Source organism: Megascapheus bottae, chromosome 16, assembly GCF_031878675.1.
Source record: "Megascapheus bottae isolate mThoBot1 chromosome 16, mThoBot2.hap1, whole genome shotgun sequence".
In the NCBI taxonomy this organism is placed as follows: Eukaryota; Metazoa; Chordata; class Mammalia; order Rodentia; family Geomyidae; genus Megascapheus; species Megascapheus bottae.
Window position 1 is genome coordinate 12,867,988 of NC_143524.1, and position 18,389 is coordinate 12,886,376.

General features: G+C 44.7%; 1 protein-coding gene across 6 annotated transcripts in view; it reads right to left on the reverse strand.

Moving 5' to 3' along the window:
* Positions 1-467: 467 nt before the first annotated feature.
* The window catches only part of Atg13 (autophagy related 13), a 40,270-nt gene continuing 22,348 nt past the window's right edge, over positions 468-18,389 (reverse strand). For 3 of the 6 annotated variants that reach the window (XM_090347807.1, XM_090347806.1, XM_090347805.1), the window contains 12 exons: positions 15,050-15,090; positions 14,592-14,688; positions 13,937-14,035; positions 12,454-12,547; positions 8,915-9,013; positions 8,063-8,146; positions 7,559-7,695; positions 3,358-3,472; positions 2,607-2,684; positions 2,294-2,410; positions 1,820-1,948; positions 468-1,046 (listed from right to left, as the gene is read on the reverse strand). In XM_090347807.1, the coding sequence (XP_090203933.1) occupies positions 969-1,046; positions 1,820-1,948; positions 2,294-2,410; positions 2,607-2,684; positions 3,358-3,472; positions 7,559-7,695; positions 8,063-8,146; positions 8,915-9,013; positions 12,454-12,547; positions 13,937-14,035; positions 14,592-14,688; positions 15,050-15,090 (1,168 nt within the window). In that variant the 3' untranslated portion in view covers positions 468-968. Of the gene's footprint in view, positions 1,047-1,819; positions 1,949-2,293; positions 2,411-2,606; positions 2,685-3,357; positions 3,473-7,558; positions 7,696-8,062; positions 8,174-8,914; positions 9,014-12,453; positions 12,548-13,936; positions 14,036-14,591; positions 14,689-15,049; positions 15,091-18,389 lie in introns of all 6 variants that reach the window. The other 3 variants (XM_090347809.1, XM_090347808.1, XM_090347810.1) reach the window with 3 other exon arrangements.

Genomic DNA, 18,389 nt, shown 5'->3' on the forward strand with positions numbered 1-18,389 from the left:
TTCTCTATAAAATATCTGATTTTTCTGAAAGTAATAAATATTTATCATGTCCTCTAACCAAGGAGCAGCAATGTGGAGGGAGGGGAAGGGGGATTCTTGCTGTGGCTTTCAGTAATAGAATCCTGGAGACATAGAATTTGGGGTCTTAACATGGAACTGAGGGGCTGAGTACCTGCAGCCACCCGGGCAGCTCAGACTTTTGGCTAGGGACAGCACAACCTCCCAGAGGGGTGGTGGACTTTAGAGTTTGTATCATTCTTGACAGGTAGGCAGGCCGGCCTGTCATTTTGTCAAAAGTAAATGTGAAGTGGGTAATGGGGGAAGGGAGAGGGGAAGGAAAAAAGGGAGGGGGGGAGGGGGAAGGAAGGAGAGGGGGAGGGGAGAAACCTAGAGAGCCTATAGGACCCTCCTTCTTCCTGGGGGGGGAGGGAGAGAGGGGGGGAGGGAGAGAGAGCGCGTGCGAGCGCGCGTGCAAATGACCTAGAGAGCCTATAGAACCCTCCTCCTTCCTAGCATGGTCTCCTTCCTGTTTGTGCCTTGTTCCAGCCTCTGGGCCACCAGCTGGAATGTCAAATGGTTGATGGTAAGAGCGGGCAAGCAGGCAGGCGATCAGCTGCTTCAGGACAGATCCAGGCAGGAGGCTGGAGCAACAGGAAGTAGGTGACATCTGCTGTGAAGCTGGTGATGATGACAGGTGCAACATACGTGGCCCTGCTGAGGCTTTTTCATTAAACCAGGTGTCTTCAGCTGCAAGGCCAGAAGGCAAGCCCTTCCACTGGCAGTTACCATGCTTCATGGCCACCATCGAGTCTCGGGAAGGTCCAAGAGTGGAGACTTCTGGGTCACCATGGGGAACCATTCTGCGCTCCATCTGGCTGGGATCAGCAGGAGGGTAGGGAGCAAATGAGGAGGGAGAGGCTCTCTGCCCCTTGGGACCACAGGAACGCTGCTGGTACTCAGGACATTTTTTACTGTAGGGTTTCTACAAAGGCATCAAATTCACGAACATTCTTCTCATGCACAGCTAGCCTCTCTGGTAGTGAATCCTGCACAGGGAGAAGAGCAGGGCTTACACAGACAGGCCCAGGAGAGGCACCAGGCGGTCCCAGACACCGAGAAAGAGATAAGACAAAAAGTGTTGCTAAGCAGTGCTAGCTGGATAAGCAGAAGGTAAAGAGGCGATTGGGATGGGGGAGGGGATATGTCCTCAGGGATTTGGGGGGCGGTAGGGTCACACCCTCCATAAAGGTAAAACAGGCTAAGACTTTGCAAAATTAAACACCAACTGTTTCAGTTGGTACCAGATCAGACCAACAGTAGGATGAAACTGCAAGTTCAGAGCCCCATGGATCAAAACAAGTTTAAGAAAGCTTTTTCATGCCCTTTGTAGGCATAAAATGCCCTGGAAGAATAGAGACAAAGTAGCCATTGTAGTCCCAAGACTGATGTGGTAGGTCTGTTAAAGGCCTGGCAGCAGCACCTCCACACAGGCCAACTGAGGCTGGGGGGACAGTAGAAAAAAGAAGCAGAAAAAACCAGCTGTGAGACATTAGCCTGCCCTGCACCAGTCTGCCTGGCAGAAGACAGGTAGTCACAGTGTGAGTAAGGATGCAGTGCAAAGGAAACCTGAGCTCAAGCGAATCCAAGATAACGACTGGACTGGTCCCACTGGTATATCTGAAGATTCTGTTCTAAGGGGAAACAAGGACAATGGAGGCAAGAGGATAGGGAGAACAGGAAGCAAGTTCTAGGTCTACAGCACAGAAATGACCATCAGTGAGGTCAGGGGTAGGGTGGGGGGTGGAGAGGGATTCCATACCAAATCCTCAGCCATGGATTGGGCTCCGAGATCAATGGAAAGGCTGCTCAGCTGAGGGGGGTTCTGAAATTCACGATAGAAAGTCCCCAAGTCCATTGGAAGAATGTCATCTTTAGAAAAAGCAGGTTTCTTCAAAACAAAACAAAAGTGTATGTATGTACACACATACACACGTACACATGCACACACACACACACACACACACACACACACACACACACACACACACACACACAGATTTGAACTAGCTTGCCTTTGTCTACCAAGAAAAATCAGAGGAGATAAGCTGTGAACTAAGAAAAGCTTTTCCAGATTTGCCATATTACTCACAGGCCTTCAGTCACTGCCCCCAGACATCCACAGCCCCATCCCATCCTTCCTAATCCCTGGGAGAAATCTTGTTCAAATGCAATAAATGCGCAGAGTATTGTCTGCCCTGGAACAGCACAGGTCAAGGGAGGGATGGCCACTTACGAAGTCAATCATCACAAAGTCATCATGCGCATTGCCACTGCTGCCTCCACTGGAGCCATTGGAGTGCAGGCTGCCGTGGAGAGGAGAGGCTGTCTCTGGGGACTCGGGAGGATTCACCTGGTTCAGAATAAGGCAGAGTTAGAGCTGAGTCTGTGAAACTGACCCCTACTATGAGCCAACTGAGATTTGTTTAAGGAACTTAATGCTGGCTGTAAATGCAGAAGCCAAGGGGCTTAGCTTGCATTCTGTGGAGGCCCAACCATTGCAACTACTGCACCATGTACTGGAAACTGCCAGTCACAGGTAGGCTCACCATAGGATCGGCATCCTCCAGCTCCAAATTCTTGGGAGCAAACATGGCAAAAGGTATGTCCAAACTTGTGAGAGTCACCTGAAGAGAGGAGAGAAGCATTTGTGCCAGCCCCTTCACCCAGCTCATATGCTAACAGGCTGTCTGAAGCCAGAGGTTCTAGCACCTCCGCTGAACACTCTGTCCCCACAGCCTCCTTGCTTCCCTGTCCCCTGTCACATAAGCCCACAGAAGAGAACATTGAGAATTCAGCTGCGGAAGTTTAAGCCACAGCAATGATGGAATAATGTGTGCCACTGGACCTATGGTGGAGGATCCTCCTATTCCAAAGTAAGGCTGAAGTAATGGCAATTTGTGAACCAATGTCCAGCCTGTCTCCAGGGTGAACAAAAGTTTTTAGTCAGGCCAGGAGTGGTGGCTAGTGGTAGAGTTCTTGTCTAGTATGCAATGCACAAAGCCCTGGGTTCCATTCCTCAGTACCACATACACAGAAAAGGTCAGAAGTGGTGCTGTGACTCAAGTAGTAGAGGGCTAGCCTTAAAAAGCCCAAGGACAGTGCCCAGCCCTGAGTTTAAGCCGCCAGGATGGCAAAAAAAACAAGTTTTCTTCACAGTAAAACTTCCCGTACCTACCTACCTATCTCAAACACATACCACACATATTTCTGCAAGCATTTTCAGTAGTTCTATAAGATGCTATCCATAGGACTTTACTCTAAGGACACATTCTTGCATGTGGCAGTGGCAAGAGTCACCTGGTTGATGGGTTTGTTGACAAAGGCTCCCACTTTTCGGGCAAAGATGGTCTCAAGGACATCGTGTGGGGAGGCCCGTCCCTCACTGCTGTTGGATACAGTTTCAGCATCCTCACTAGAGAAGAAGGGGAAAATGAGAGCTCATTTTTAAGCCACAGCACAATGATGTGGTTTCTCCATCAAGTCCACCCTTTTTCCCGCCCTCCCCCCCCCCCCCCCCCGCATGGGGGCATGGATGCTGTCCCTGAGCTCTTCAGCTCAAGGCTATCGCCCTGCCCTTGAGCCAAGCCCACTTCCCGTCTTCTAGAGGTTAACTGGAGATAAGAGTCTCAGATTCTTTTGTGCCAGGGCTAGTTTTGAATCTTGATCTTCAGATCTCAGCCTCCTGAGTAGCTAGGATTACAGGTGTGAGCCTGGTATGAGCCACCATGCCCAGCCAAGTACACCTTGTTATAGCACTCTGGCCTGAGCAGTCCTCAGGTCCTACTACCCAAGTAGGACACAATACCATGTAGATTGGCTGCTACCAGTGTCCTCTGCCTCCATGAGCTCACAGCAGACTATACTTGCTGGAACAACAAAAACTTATGCACATGAATGAAATGTCTCGTTGTAATTGTGTGAACTTATAAAAGCTGATCTGAAACACCAGTTCCAGACATTGCTTAGCAGGCACAAAACAGCCAGACCCGGGCCAGCAACTCCCATAAACTGCCAGTTTAGTATTAATTACAGTCTTGGGCCTCAGGACCTGAGCACTGTCCTTGGACTTTCAAGGCTAGAGCTCTACCACTTGAGCCTCAGCACCACTTCAGGTTTTTTTCTATGTATGTGGTACAGAGGAATAGAACCCGGGCCTTCCCGCATATGAGGCAAGCACTCTTCCACTAGGCCAAACTCCCAGCCCTAGATTTTCTTCTTGTTCTAAACAAGAAGACTTATATTTTATTAGTGCAACATTAAGTTTCCATTTAAAGTCAAGAGTCTTACATTTGAGGACTTAGCCAGCCAGAGCTCTCTCCACTCTTGGTGAATTGCCTGCGTCCAAGTTTCTGCATTCATGCTCATGTTACACACACACACACACACACACACACACACATGCGCACGCACACCCCATCTCAATAATCCCTTCTGGACTGATGCTGAGTCCTGCATAACACAGGGACTCTTGGAAGGAGAAATGGGGCTTCCACTGGCTGCCACCCAGCAGTCACAGAAGGCTCTAGCCTCTGGTCAAAAAATGGACTCAAACAGCCAACCAAATGGGAAAAGATATTTACCAATAATACATCTGACAGGGCCAGGAGTTTGGCCTAGTGGTTAAAGTGCTTGCCTAGCATGCATGAAGACCCGGGTTCGATTCCTTGGTACCACATATAGAAAAAGAAAAAAGCCCGAAGTGGTGCTGAGGCTCAAGTGGTAGAGCTCTAGCCTTGAGAAAGTCCAAGGACAGTGCTCAGGCCCTGAGCTCAAGCCCAGGACTGGCAAAAAAAAAAAATACATCTGACAAATGCTTAATATCCAGTATCTACAGGGAACTCAAGAAACTAATCCCCCACAAACCCAACAAACCATTCACTAAATGGGCAAGGGAACTAAAGAGAGACTTATCAGAAGAAGAGATTAAAATGGCAGAAAAGCATATGAGAAAATGTTCATCATCTATGGTCATAAAGGAAATGGAAATAAAAACAACCCTAAGATACCACCTTACCCCAACAATAATGGCCAAGATTTTGAACTCAGACAATGACAGTTGCTGGTGGGGTTGTGGAGAAAAAGGAACCCTACTGCGCTGCTGGTGGGAATGCAGACTAGTTCAGCCACTCTGGAAAGCAGTGTGGTTTCTTAAAGAACTGAAAATAGATCTTCCCTACGATCCCACCATACCACTTCTGGGCATCTACCCTGAACATCATAATCCAAGATATGATAAGGACACCTGCTCAGCTATGTTCATCTCTGCACTATTCACAATAGCCAGGTGATGGAAACAATCCAGATGCCCTACTGCAAATGAATGGATACAGAAAATGTGGTGTGTGTGTATATATATATATATACACACACACCCAATGGAATTCTACATAGCCAACAAACAAGATAAAATAATGGCATTTGCAGGGAAGTGGATGAATCTAGAGCAAATCATGTTGAGTGAGACAAGTCAAGACCAAAGGAACAAAAGGCGCATGGTATCCTTAATATGTGGCGATTAGATCCAAGCAGTGCAAAAGCAAGGACTCAATATTTGCATACCCTATGCTATGGACATGGTAATGGGAATATAATCATAACTACATAGACATAAAAACCTATGACTCTATAGACATGTTTTATATCATAAATTAATATGTATCTATGATATACAAACCCTTAGCCTAATTTTGATTATGTTCTAAAAACTAAGTGCCAGTGATTGTATAGAGATTCCCTTCTTGAACACTTTTTGTTAAACATGTCATTTGAAATATGATGTAAAAATCAATGTTAATAAATTCTTTAAAAAAAAATGGGCTCAAGGTGAACAGGACTATGCAAAGTATTCTCTGGAGTCCAGATAGCAGGGGGGCCAGCATGAAGGAAGGGCTTCTGAGCTCTCACAATCTTCAGCTCAGAACCCCTATCACAGAGTCCTTGGTCTTCAGCTACTTTTAGACATGACCCTGGAGGTGAGGCTCAAAATGGGAGTGTAAAATGACTAATACTTTCCTTTGAGGAAGGACAAAATGGAAATTTGAAAAACCAAGAATGGAATTTCTTCCTATGAATGACACACAAAAGTTTCCCCAAGAAATTCTGTTGTTATCACTCCACTGTGGGAAACAAGAAATGTACCAGGCCTTTCTACAATGAGAATATTCATTTAGGATGTATTTGAGTGGGGGACCCATTTTCTTATAAGAAGGAAAGAGGAGATGCAGGCAGGGCAGCCTGTAGTACATTCCCAGGGCCTCAGAGCACAGCTTTGGAGTTGGGCTGCAGACAGTGCTACAGTGGCATGTTGTACTAGGTGACCTTGGGTAAAAATCAATGAGCCCTCCCGAGGTATCCACTCCTTCACTCACTCACTAATTCATTTGCAGTGCATGGAACCAGACCTTATGTATACTAGGCAAAGACTATACCACAAGTGGCAGTGGTCATTTTTTCCATTTGGGTTGAGGGTACTTTGGTTTGAACTCTAGGCCTTGAGCTTACTAGGCATACTAGACTACACTATGGACCCATGCCTCCAGGCCCAAAGAGGTGATTTTTTTTTTGTGGGTCATGGGGCTTGAACTCTGGGCCTGTACGCTGTCCCTGAGCTGTACAGCTCAAGGCTACTGCCCTACCCCTGGAGCCACAGCTCCACTTCCTGTTTTCTAGTAGTTAATTGGAGACAAGAATCTCAGACTCTTCAATGCCAGAGTTGGCTTTGAACCACTATCCTCCTATGTCAGCCTCCTGAGTAGCTAGGATTACTAACGTGAGCCACTGCACCCAGCTAAAGTGATTTTTGATAATGAAAATGTGAGAATTTTTACTTCCTCCCAAATTACGGTCTTCATCATTTGAATTTCATACAGTGTTATCACTTCAGTGGTCTGAGAGAACAATGTTATAGTTTATTCCTTTCTCTCTTTGAGACAGTCTTATTATGTAGTCTGGGCTAGCCTTGAGGTCATTATCTTACTGTTCATCCTCCCAAGTGCTGGGATTATGGGTGTAATTCATCATACTCAGTTTAATTTTTGTTTTAAAAGGAAAAATATCTTTTCCACAGGATCTTGAAGGGGCTGTAATACTCATTCTTTGCCACTTTCCAGTCATAGTAAAGCCCTGGACCTGCTTCTTTACATATCAGCTGCAAGGATTTAAGATCTCCATTTGGGGCACAGATGCCAAGCCCAAATCCCGCGTATTAGGGTGTCGGAGCTCCTAACTTGTTTCATATTTTTCCTTTTTTTTTTTTTTTTTTGCTAGTCCTGGGGCTTGAACTCAGGGCCTGGGCACTGTTCCTGACCTTCTTTTGCTCTAGGATAGTACTCTACCATTTGAGCCACAGTGCCACATCCAGCTTTTCTGTTTATGTGGTACTGAGGAATTGAACTCAGTGCTTCATGTATGTTAGGTAAATACTCTACCACTAAGCCACATTCCCAGTCCATCCTCACTGGCTTTGACAATGGCAGAGCCAAAACGGGGACACACTCACCTGCTGGAAGGGGTAGCAGCACAGTGGATTGCGTCGGAAGGTGTGTGAGTTGCCAATCTTTCCTGGTCAGCTTGGGTGCCGTGAGTCGGCTGGGTGGGAGCAAGGGGTACCCCACCTTCCTTCCCTGGAACCATGAGCTTTGGGGGAAATGGAAAGATACAGTGAACAACACTGGTGTCAGGTCACAGGGAAACCTCATGACCTGGCTTGATAGTGTCTGCTATCGAGTGTTTCATCACAGTGTCACCGCCAGGTGGGCAGACATCCTGGATCTTTCTGCTCTGGGATGTGGGTACTGGAAGACATGCACGGTGATGACTAGGAAGGAGAAGCAAAGAGAAGAGAAACCCCAGGAAAGTCATCTTTCCTTTTTGAAGATGGTTCCTTCCTCTGCCAAAGAGCCTTTTTTCTAAATAGTACACTACTGGTATCTGAAGTCCCTCAGCTGCTCCAGAGCAGGGAGGCAGCCCTGGAAAGCCCCTGGTACTCCCCTTTTTAAGGTACCTGGTGAGGGTGTGGAGCATTTAAGCCAGCAGCAAACACTACCGGATAAGCCAGGTCAGCTGATCCAAGGCCCAGAACAGCAGGCTGATAGGAAAGGCGAGAGCTTGAGAGCTGAGCAAGAAAAAAACAGGGGCAGAGGAAAGGCAAGAAAAAACCAGGCAATCCTAGTGTGTGACAAATGATGGAGGTCTGCAGAAATGTAAGGAATGGGTCCAAGCCCATAGGCCCACCGCGAAGGAGTCTGGCAGAATGTATGACAAGGTGGGCCAGGCTTTTTAGACCCCTTTCAGATCAGAAATCAGAGACTTGCTTGTTTGGGGACTGGGATTCCCAATCTGGAGCCTCCCAAAGGCCTCAATGGAGCTCCTTGCTTCCCTGTTCCCAGGGGCTCAGCTTCTGTTTTGAGTCAAGCAGATCCCTAGGGAACAACCCAGGGTCAAACTTGGAGCCAAAGTCATCAGTTTTTCCAAAGTCATTCTATTTTCTCCTTTGTCCTTGAGGTCCCTTTGAAATAGAAGGCCATCTTCTCTAATCAAACCCTCCATCACCCCTGGGTATAGAAGCATTCCTATTTATATTGAAAAAAAGTAAGAATATCAGTCTTGTTTATTTGAAAATCTGATATAAATAACTCCATGTATTTTTCACATCAGTGGAAGGAGGGGGGCAAATGAATACCCCTATTCTGGGCTGCTGGCCTGTGGCTGTCCTGTTAAAATCAATTACTGACTCCCAAAATAATCCCTCAGAGCACTTAGGGACATTTAAATAACTATCTGCTTTGTTCTGTTTCCACTTTTTAAAGAGAAGGAAGCCATCTGATCATTCCCCTTCTACCCATTATGAACTCACATGATGGGCAAAGGCCAGTCCTGCCATGGGGACCCTCAGAGTGTTCGTCACCACAGGAGTAGGGGTCTGAAAATGTGCCTTTGTGACAGTAAACACACACTGTGCAAAGACACACACAGAGACAGGAGAAACAAGAAAAGAAAAGAGAAAAGGGACTTAAGAAAGAAATGAAACACCAGCGGGTGGCAGTGAGAGGGTAGAGAGACAGTGCTAAGTGTGGCAAGGGGAACAAAGCACACGGGCTTCCCAAAAGGGCTACTTTGAGAAGCTGGGTCCCTAGCAGTGACATTTATCCCAGCAGGGGTCCTCCACCCTGCCCCCCAGACACATAGCTGAAAAATCAAGCTGAGTCAAGTGGGTATAACCTGGTAAAAACAGAGACATCTGAATCACTCATTAGTTTGTCTTCTGTGTCTCATTCCAGTAATCCTACCTATTCAGGAGGCTGAGATTGAGGATCTCAGTTCAAAGCCAGCCCAGGCACAAAAGGACCTGAGATTCTTATTTCCAATTAACCTCTAAAAAACAGGAAGCAGGGCTTGGCCCAGGGGTAGGGCAGTAGCCTTGAGCTGAAGAGCTCAGAACAACACCCAGGCCAAGTTCAAGCCCCAAGACCAACCAAAAAAAAAAAAAACCCCAAAACAAACAAACAACAACAACAACAAAAACCAGTGTGGGAGGAAGCCACTGAACAGATTCCAGGAGGAAGGACCTGAGTGCAGGTAAGGTAAGCCTGAGAGAAATGAAGATGCTGGGGTTGGCAGGTTACATACCAAGCCTTTTCAGGGGCCTGCAATGTGCAGGTGGACATGGTGCCAGGGAAGATGAGAGGGTATGCAGTGTGTGTGTGCACGGGCATGCATGTTTGTTCCTAGAATCTTACAGTATGGGAGAACTTGTAAGTGAAAAGCCCCTTAAAAAAAGTCAACATTTTGCCGAGCGAGGTGACTCATGCCTCTAATCCTAGCTATTCAGAAGTCTGAGATCTGAGGGTCGAGGTTCAAAGCCAGCCTGGGCAGTAAAGACAGTGAGACTCCTCTCCAATTAAGCACTAGAAAACAGGAAGTGGGGCTGAAGCTCAAGGGGTAGGGTGGTAGCTTTGAGCTGAAGAGCTCAAGAACGGTGTCTAGGTGTCTGGGAGTTTGGCTGTTTCAGCTTTAAATCTGACCAATTAGCTAATTAATACTTAGATGAAGATCTGTGAACACACAACAAATTCTGAGTCACAGCTATTTCTTGCCTGCCTGTATCTGATTGACACAACAATCCTTATTTTGTGGACAAATCAATGTTAATATGTATTTCCTGGATTCCAGCAAATGCTGAGTAGAAGTTGTTAACAACTCATTAGATTAAATTAAGGAAAAGAAACATTGTAATAGCAATAGGAAATGAGAACTATTACAAAATGATTTCCTTTTTGTTTTACTATCCAGTTTCAAAGGAGCATTTATTTGTGTATTTGTGTGTGTGTGTGTGTGTGTGCACACACACTCCAGCATTACAGCTTGAACTCAGACCCTGGGTACTGTCTCTGACCTTCTTTTGTTCATTTAGTGCTCTACCACAAGCTACAGTGCCACTTCTGGCCCTTTCTGTTTATTTGGTACTAGGGAATCAAACCCAGGACTTCGGGTATGCTAGGCAAGCACTCAACCACTTAAACTACATTTCCAGACCCCAAAGGAGTTATTTTCTAGATAAAACCCTACCAGCCTTCATCAGAGCTATTCAGTGCTTACCAGTGTTTTAGTTCTTTTTTGAACAAGGATCTTCAGGTTTAAGTCAAGGTTGATTCTGAACGCATGATGAGGTGTCTCAAACTTTTTGCCTGGGCTGATTTCAATCAACAATCCTTGAGACCTCTGCCTTCTGACTAGCCAGTATTACAGGTATGAGCCACAATTTAGTTTTAAACCATAACGAGACACAACTGGCAACAGATATCACGAGAAAACCGCTCTTTATATAGCAGATACTGGGAGGAATGAAGCTCAAGGTCAACCCAGACAAGAAGTTAGCAACACCTAACTCAACCCCAACTAAGCCAAGTGTGATGTTATGCATCTCTAACCCCAGATCCTAGGAGGCTAAGCAGGTCTACAATCTGAGGCTAACTAGGGCAAAGATGGAAGACTAAGTAAGTAGAGCTAAGGAGGGCTAAAGTGTGGCTCTAGTGGGAGAATATATGCCTAGCAAGCACAAGATTCTAAGTTTAAACTCCCCATTTCGTCACTCATCTTTATCTGTGTCAATAAGCAATGCTGCTACTCATGTCCACATATATGCATGGGGACAGAGGCTCAACTCTACCCTCCCAACCCAAAATGTCCAGGCCACCTGAGAATAGAAATCTTTTCTACTTCAGTTGTTTCATATGAGCTGCAAAATTAAGCCACAGTAGCACTGAGGCTCAAGGGGTAGGGCGGTAGCCTTGAGCTGAGGAGCTCAGGGATAGCGCACAGGCCCAGAGTTCAAGCCCCAAGATTGACAAAAAACAAAAACAAAACAGAAAACTAGAATTGTGTTTGTGTGTGCAGACTCACACATGTGCATGCACATGGCATATGCTTATTGGGAATTAAACCAAGGTCGTCGCACAGGCAAGGCACATGCTCTACCATAGAACCACCTCCAGCCTTAGTACAAGCTTCCTTTTCAGGACAGGTAAGAATGAGCCATGGATTCTGCAATTTCATTCATGGATATTTAGCTTCTATTTTTGAAACACCTTAGAACAGTTATTAACAATGACTAAACAATCAAAGATATATGTGTTTTGATTTTCATAACCGAAATAGTACAGAAAATGAAAAGTTATAGTGAACTGATGAATTTGTTGTATCCACTAAATAAGGTAGTCAATCAGGAGTGGGTAGGTGTGGAAGAAAAAAGCCTAAGGGAAGAGGATAGTGGGTATACTAGGTGGGGGTGAGTGGGGGCTACAGCAATGAGACACAAGATAAAAAATTAGGGTGAGAGTAAGCAAGGCTGTTCTGGTGACACAGCTCAATCCAGGGCTATTATACAAGACTCCTGAGATGCTTCCTTTGGGGAAGCTGATGGGAACAGGGGCCTTTGCTTATTCAAGTTTGCTGGGTTTACCACTAAAGGCTGACTGAAGTGTAAAATTTAATGATTGAATTGTTTGTACCAATTATTAAGAATCAACATTATTCCTTTCTTACTGGCATTTTGTCTAGCGTAAAAGAGTTTTTAGAAACCAAATATTAATTCAAAAGAGAACTATATTAAGTGCATGTGAGAGTAGAGTACTTCTTTAGTATCAGAATGCACTTGGAATTCTGTGATTCATTTTCCAGGGAATCTAAAGATGACACCAGGAAGGGAAGGCAAAGGCTACATGTAATCCTGTGGGTTTCAGAACGGTTAGACTAGAAACACCTCATTAGTACCTGCCAGGTAGAGCTTTCTGTCACTGCTCAATCCTCTCCAAGCATTTGCCACCAACCAGAGGGGCACCTCTCCATAAGCCCACACCAAATAAGTGCCACCATCTCGGAGCTGTTCCTCCTTACCTGGGAGGGAGGTGATGTGGAAAAAGAAGTGGTACACACTTCTTGAGAGTCTTCCACTGATGGATAAATTACTCCAGCATCCTCACCTGCAGTTCTAAAGTGAAGAGAAAGAAACAATGAATTTTAGGGTGGTGGCATTAAACATCAGAAAAGTACACAGTAGTGGTTAATTAAGGTTGGGGAGTTATGTCAAAAATTGTTTCAGGTTGGGCCGGGAGTTTAGCCTAGTGGTTAAAGTGCTTGCCTAGCATGCATGAAGACCCGGGTTCGATTCCTTGGTACCACATACATAGAAAAAAGCCGGAAGTGGTGCTGAGGCTCAAGTGGTAGAGCTCTAGCCTTGAGAAAGTCCAAGGACATTGCTCAGGCCCTGAGCTCAAGCCCAGGACTGGCAAAAAAAAAAAAAAAAGAAAAAGAAAAAGAAAAAATTGTTTCAGGCAGGCTGGGCATGGTGGCTCACCCCTGTAATCAGAGCTACTCAGAGGTTGAGATCTGAGGATTGTGGTTCAAAGCCAGCCTGGGCACTGAAGACCCTGAGACTCTTATGTATTAATTTTGTGTATGTGTCAGTCTTAGGCTTGAGCTCAGGGCTTGAGCACTGTCCTTGGGCATTCTTAAGGCTAGTTCTCTACCACTGAGCCATAGCACCAATTCTGGCTTTTTTTGTGTATGTGGTACTGAGGAATCGAACCTGGGTTTTTGTGCATGCTAGGCAAGCACTCTAGCACTAGGCCAAACTTCTGGCCCCAAGACCCTGAGACTCTAATCTCCAATTAACCACCAGAAAACCAGAAGTGGAAGTGGTGCTGTGGCTCAAGGGGTAGGGCAGTAGCCTTGGGCTGAAGAGCTCAGGGACAGTGCCCAGGTCCAGAGTTCAAGCTCCAAGACCAATGGACGGACACACACACACACACACACACACACACACACACACACACACACACACACACAAAAGAATTGTTTCACGCAGAGTTCAGAATGTCAGATACTTGGAAAATCAATCAATTTGCTCAGAGTATTCCATAAAGTACAGGTAGGTACTTTTGTAGTCTTTAAGTAACTTGATATACAGTAAAGTCATATCACTATCACCAAAATCCAAATGCCCAAGAGTTTTTTTTGTTGTTGTTTTGTTCCTTTGACAGTCCTGGGGCTTGAACTCAGGGCCAGAGCACTGTCCTTGGGCTTTCCTCAAGGCTAGCTCTCTATCACTTGAGCCACAGCACCATTTCCAGCTTTTTCTGTGTATGTGGTTCTGAGGAATCAAACCCAGGGTTTTGTGCATGCTAGGCAAGCACTGTCCCACTAGGCCACACTCCCAGCTCCTGCCCAAGAGTTTTGAGACGTTCTATAACCCACACATTTTAGTATACCAAACAGACAACAGCAGTAAGAAAAGCTAAGCTCTTCCCTTCTATCCGAGAGGCAACTTGGTATTTTTTGCCTGGTTGCAGTTTGAGATAGCACCTTTCACATTCTTTACCTGTAATTGCAGGGGTGCATGGGAGAGGAGCTAGGATAGGGACGGTCCACAAAGTGATCAATGATAATCCCCATGATAGGTGGGGTCCTCTCAAATTGCCTGTAAAGCAATAAGCAAATTGCAGTATTTGTTAAAATTCCTTCCTGGCCCCCATGATGTCTTCAGAGAACACTTCCTATTGTATTTATTAGCAGGAACTACCATTGCCTTAACTAATGCAATCTCCAGATACAAACCATACACTATATTCTAGACAAGCTTGTTCTGAGACACTCAAATTTCTCAAACCTGACAACTATGTGCTCACTTGCTCTCATTTTCTCACACTCCCTATTTCATTCAACTTAAAGAGGTGGTTAGGGCCAGGAGTTTGGCCTACTAGTATAGTGCTTGCCTAGCATGCTCAAAGACCTGGGTTCGATTCCTTGGTACTCCATACATAGAAAAAAGTTGGAAGTGGTGCTGTGGCTCAAATGGTAGAGCTCTAGCCTTAAGCAAAAGAAGCTCAGTATCCAGACCCTGAGTTCAAGCCCCAAGACTGGCAAAAGAAAAAAAGAAGTGTTGTTTAGCAAAGACGAATGGTAAAGTTGATTGTAGAGCTCCAGGGAAGGCAAGAGCTTTAACATCCTGAAAAGATCAAAGGGTTCTCCCTCACCTGGTAGACATGAATGCCAAGTTAATTCTGTAAGCACAAGAAAGAGTGATGGTGCCAACAGGAGTGCCCACTGTCCCAACACGAACTGTCTGGAAGCCTAGGAGAAGAAATGAATTATTAACTTTTATCCAGATCAGTCATCCTATTGTACAGTTTCTCACTTAGCAATCTGAATACGATAGTCTTGTGTGTAGTGTGTGTGTGTGTGTTTCCCTTTTCAATTTACTCTATAAGGAATGAATATGGCAGAGAAAACAGCCCTTCATTTCCAGGTAAAACTACCTGCTAAGAGAATTTTTGGAAAATTACTCGGTTATCATAACAGCTTCTTAGACCACCTATCTGTATCTTTTCCTTACTTTGTAACAGGCTATATATCATTACAAGTAGCAACCAAGCCCATCTCTGAAGTCAGGAATGCTTTAACACTGCAAAGGTTTTCTAACCCTGACACATACCTTCTCCTAAGCCATTCAGCTGAACTTCCCCAAAATATATCCTGTAGGGAAGGAAGAAATAGAAATGTTACCTGATTCTTTATTCTTAGGGACTCTATAGCCCAAATACCTAGAAAAGAAACAATCCTTTCTATCTATATCTCTAGGAACACCTTGCCTGATGGAGCAGTAATACCACTAAACACCTGAATTAAGCCACAGACATAAAGAAGCATATTAGAGGTGGATGGCTAAAAAATGAAGAAAATAAGAACTAAGAGAAAATAGCTATTTTTCTTCCCTCTGCTAATATAATGTCGATTAAAGGTATACCTACTAGGAAATAAAACAATACATTAATAAAACTGGCAAATAGTGCTGAGGCTACTATTAGAAGGTGCTAGATTGTTTTTAATTTTATTTTTTTGAGACAGGTCTTCCAATAGTCCAAGCTGGCTTTGAATTGGGATCCCCCTGCCTTAATCTGCCAAGTTTTGGGATTATAGGCATGCACCATCACATCAGAGTTATAAGTAAATAAAACATGATTTCCCAAAGGCTTGTTTTTTTTTTTTTTGGCTAGTCCTGGGCTTGAGCTCAGGGCCTGAGCACTGTCCTTGGACTTTCTCAAGGCTAGAGCTCTACCACTTGAGCCTCAGCACCACTTCCAGCTTTTTTCTATGTATGTGGTACCAAGGAATCGAACCTGGGTCTTTGTGCATGCTAGGCAAGCACTCTACCACTAGGCCAAACTCCGGCCCCTTTAATTAATTTGTTATTATATTTAAGTAGTTGTACTGCTAGTATTTTTTTTTTTTTTTTTTTTTGCCAGTCCTGGGCTTGAGCTCAGGGCCTGAGCACTGTCCTTGGACTTTTTTTTCTCAAGGCTAGAGCTCTACCACTTGAGCCTCAGCACCACTTCTCGCTTTTTTTCTATGTGGTACCAAGGAATCGAACCCAGGTCCTCCTGCATGCTAGGCATGCACTCTACCACTAGGCCACGCTCCCAGCCCAAAGGCTTGGTTTTTAAGGCAAGCTATGTTACCATAATTTCGCTGTATATGCTTCACAAAAGGTTTTTTAAAATACATAATCAGTATCTTAACATTTCTTAGCATTCTACATTTCAACTACACACAAATCTTTCTTTTTTTAAATATATTTTTTATTGTAATTAATAAAAGGGTTACATGATATTTGCCAGATAGAAGGTGCATTAATTCACATATATTGATACCCTTTCACATGTCTTGGTATGCAAATCTTTCTTTTTTTTTTTTTTTGCCAGTCCTTGGCTTGAGCTCAGGGCCTGAGCACTGTCCTTGGACTTTCTCAAGGCTAGAGCTCTACCACTTGAGCCTCAGCACCACTTCCAGCTTTTTTCTATGTATGTGGTACCAAGGAATCGAACCCGGGTCTTCATGCATGCTAGGCAAGCACTTTAACCACTAGGCCAAACTCCCGGTCCACGCAAATCTTTCTTAATCAACAAAAAATGATGATCAATAGAGAGATGTTCTCACTGGAAATATCCAGTTATTAAATAAAATAAATTCATAAAATATTTTCCTATTTTTTCAAATAATTTTGTTAAAATCAAACATATGCAAGGGGTTACTCAATATATTCTGGGTTTCAACAGTACACAGCCCTGTGGTTAGATGTTAAAGATAAAAATAAGATAAGTCTGAATCTGAGGTCTCACAGTAACTATTTTAGATGTAGCCGGGTACCAGTGGCTCACACCTGTAATCCTAGCTACTCAAAAGGTTTAGAGCCTAGGATCAAGGTTCAAAGCCAGTCCAGGCATGAAAGTCCATGAGACGACTCTTATCTCTTAACCACCAGAAAACTGAAAGTGGCGCTGTGCCTCTAGTGGTAGAGCAGTAGTCTTGAATAAAAGAACTCAGGGACGGCACCCAGGCAGAGTTCAAGCCCCATGACAGACTAAACAACAACAACAACAAAAAAAGAGGGCTGAGAGCGCATCCTAGTGATAGAGTGCTCACCTAGCATGTACAAAGCCCTGGGTTCAATTCCTCTGTACCACATACACAGAAAAAGCCAGAAGTGGCACTGTGGCTCAAGTGGCAGAGTGCTAGCCTTGAGCAAAAAGTGTCCAAGTGGGGCCGGGAATTTGGCATAGTGGTTAAAGTGCTTGCCTAGCATGCATGAAGACCTGGGTTCGATTCCTTGGTACCACATACATAGAACAAAGCCAGAAGTGATGCTGAGGCTCAAGTGGTAGAGCTCTAGCCTTGAGAAAGTCCAAGGACAGTGCTCAGGACCTGAGCTCAAGCCCAGGACTGGCAAAAAAACAAAAAAAGAAATACTGTTAATAAAATGTTGCCCTAAGAAACCTAAGCAATCTTGAATAAAAAGCTCACAATTAGGGGCCCAGAGTATGGTCTAGTGGTAGAGTGTTTGCCAAGCATACATGAAGCCCTGGGTTTAGTTTCTTGGTACCACATACACAGATAAAGCCAAAAGTGGTGCTATGGCTCATGGGTGCTAGTCTTAACCAAGCCCAAGGACAGTGCCTAGACCCTGAGCCCAAGCCTCAGGACTGGCAAAAAAAAAACAAAAACAAAAACAACAAAAAAAACCCCCAAAACTAAAAAATAAAAACTTCATAATCACCTCGGATGAATGTTGGTGAAAGGCTCAAAAGATGCTAAATATCTTCTTGCCTTCTTTTCTTTCTTTTTCTTTTTTTTCCTTTGTGAGTCATAGGGCTTGAACTCGGCTTGGAAACTGTCCATGGGCTATTCAGCTCAATGCTACTGCCCTAGCTCTGGGCCTGGACATTGTCCCAGAGCTCTTCAGCTCAAGGCTACCATCCTACCCTTAAGGCAACCCCCACTTCCTGTTTTGTAGAGGTTAATTGGAGATAAAAGTCTCAGGTTCTGCTGGCCTTGGCTCACTCCTGCAATCCTAGCTACTCAGGAGGATGAGATCTGAGGATCAAAGTTCAAACCCAGCCTGGGCACAAAAGAACCTGAGACTCTTATCTCCAATTAGATAAGGGGAAGGAGGGTTTGGCTCAAGGATAGAGTGGTAGCCTTGAGCTGAAGGGTTCAGGGACAGTGCACAAGCAGAGTTCAAGTCCCATGACCCACAAAAACAAAACAAAACAAAAACTCAGGGCCTAGACATTGTCCCTGAGCTCTTCAGCTCAAGGCTATCATCCTACTGGTGAGCCAAGTCCCACTTCCCATTTTCTAGAAATTAATTGGAGATAAGAATCTAAGATCCTTTTATGCCTGGGTTGGCTTTGAACCTTGATCTTCAGATCTTTGCCTCCTGAGTAGCCAGGATTACAGGCATGAGCCACCTTCTTGTCTTTTTCTTAAAACAAACT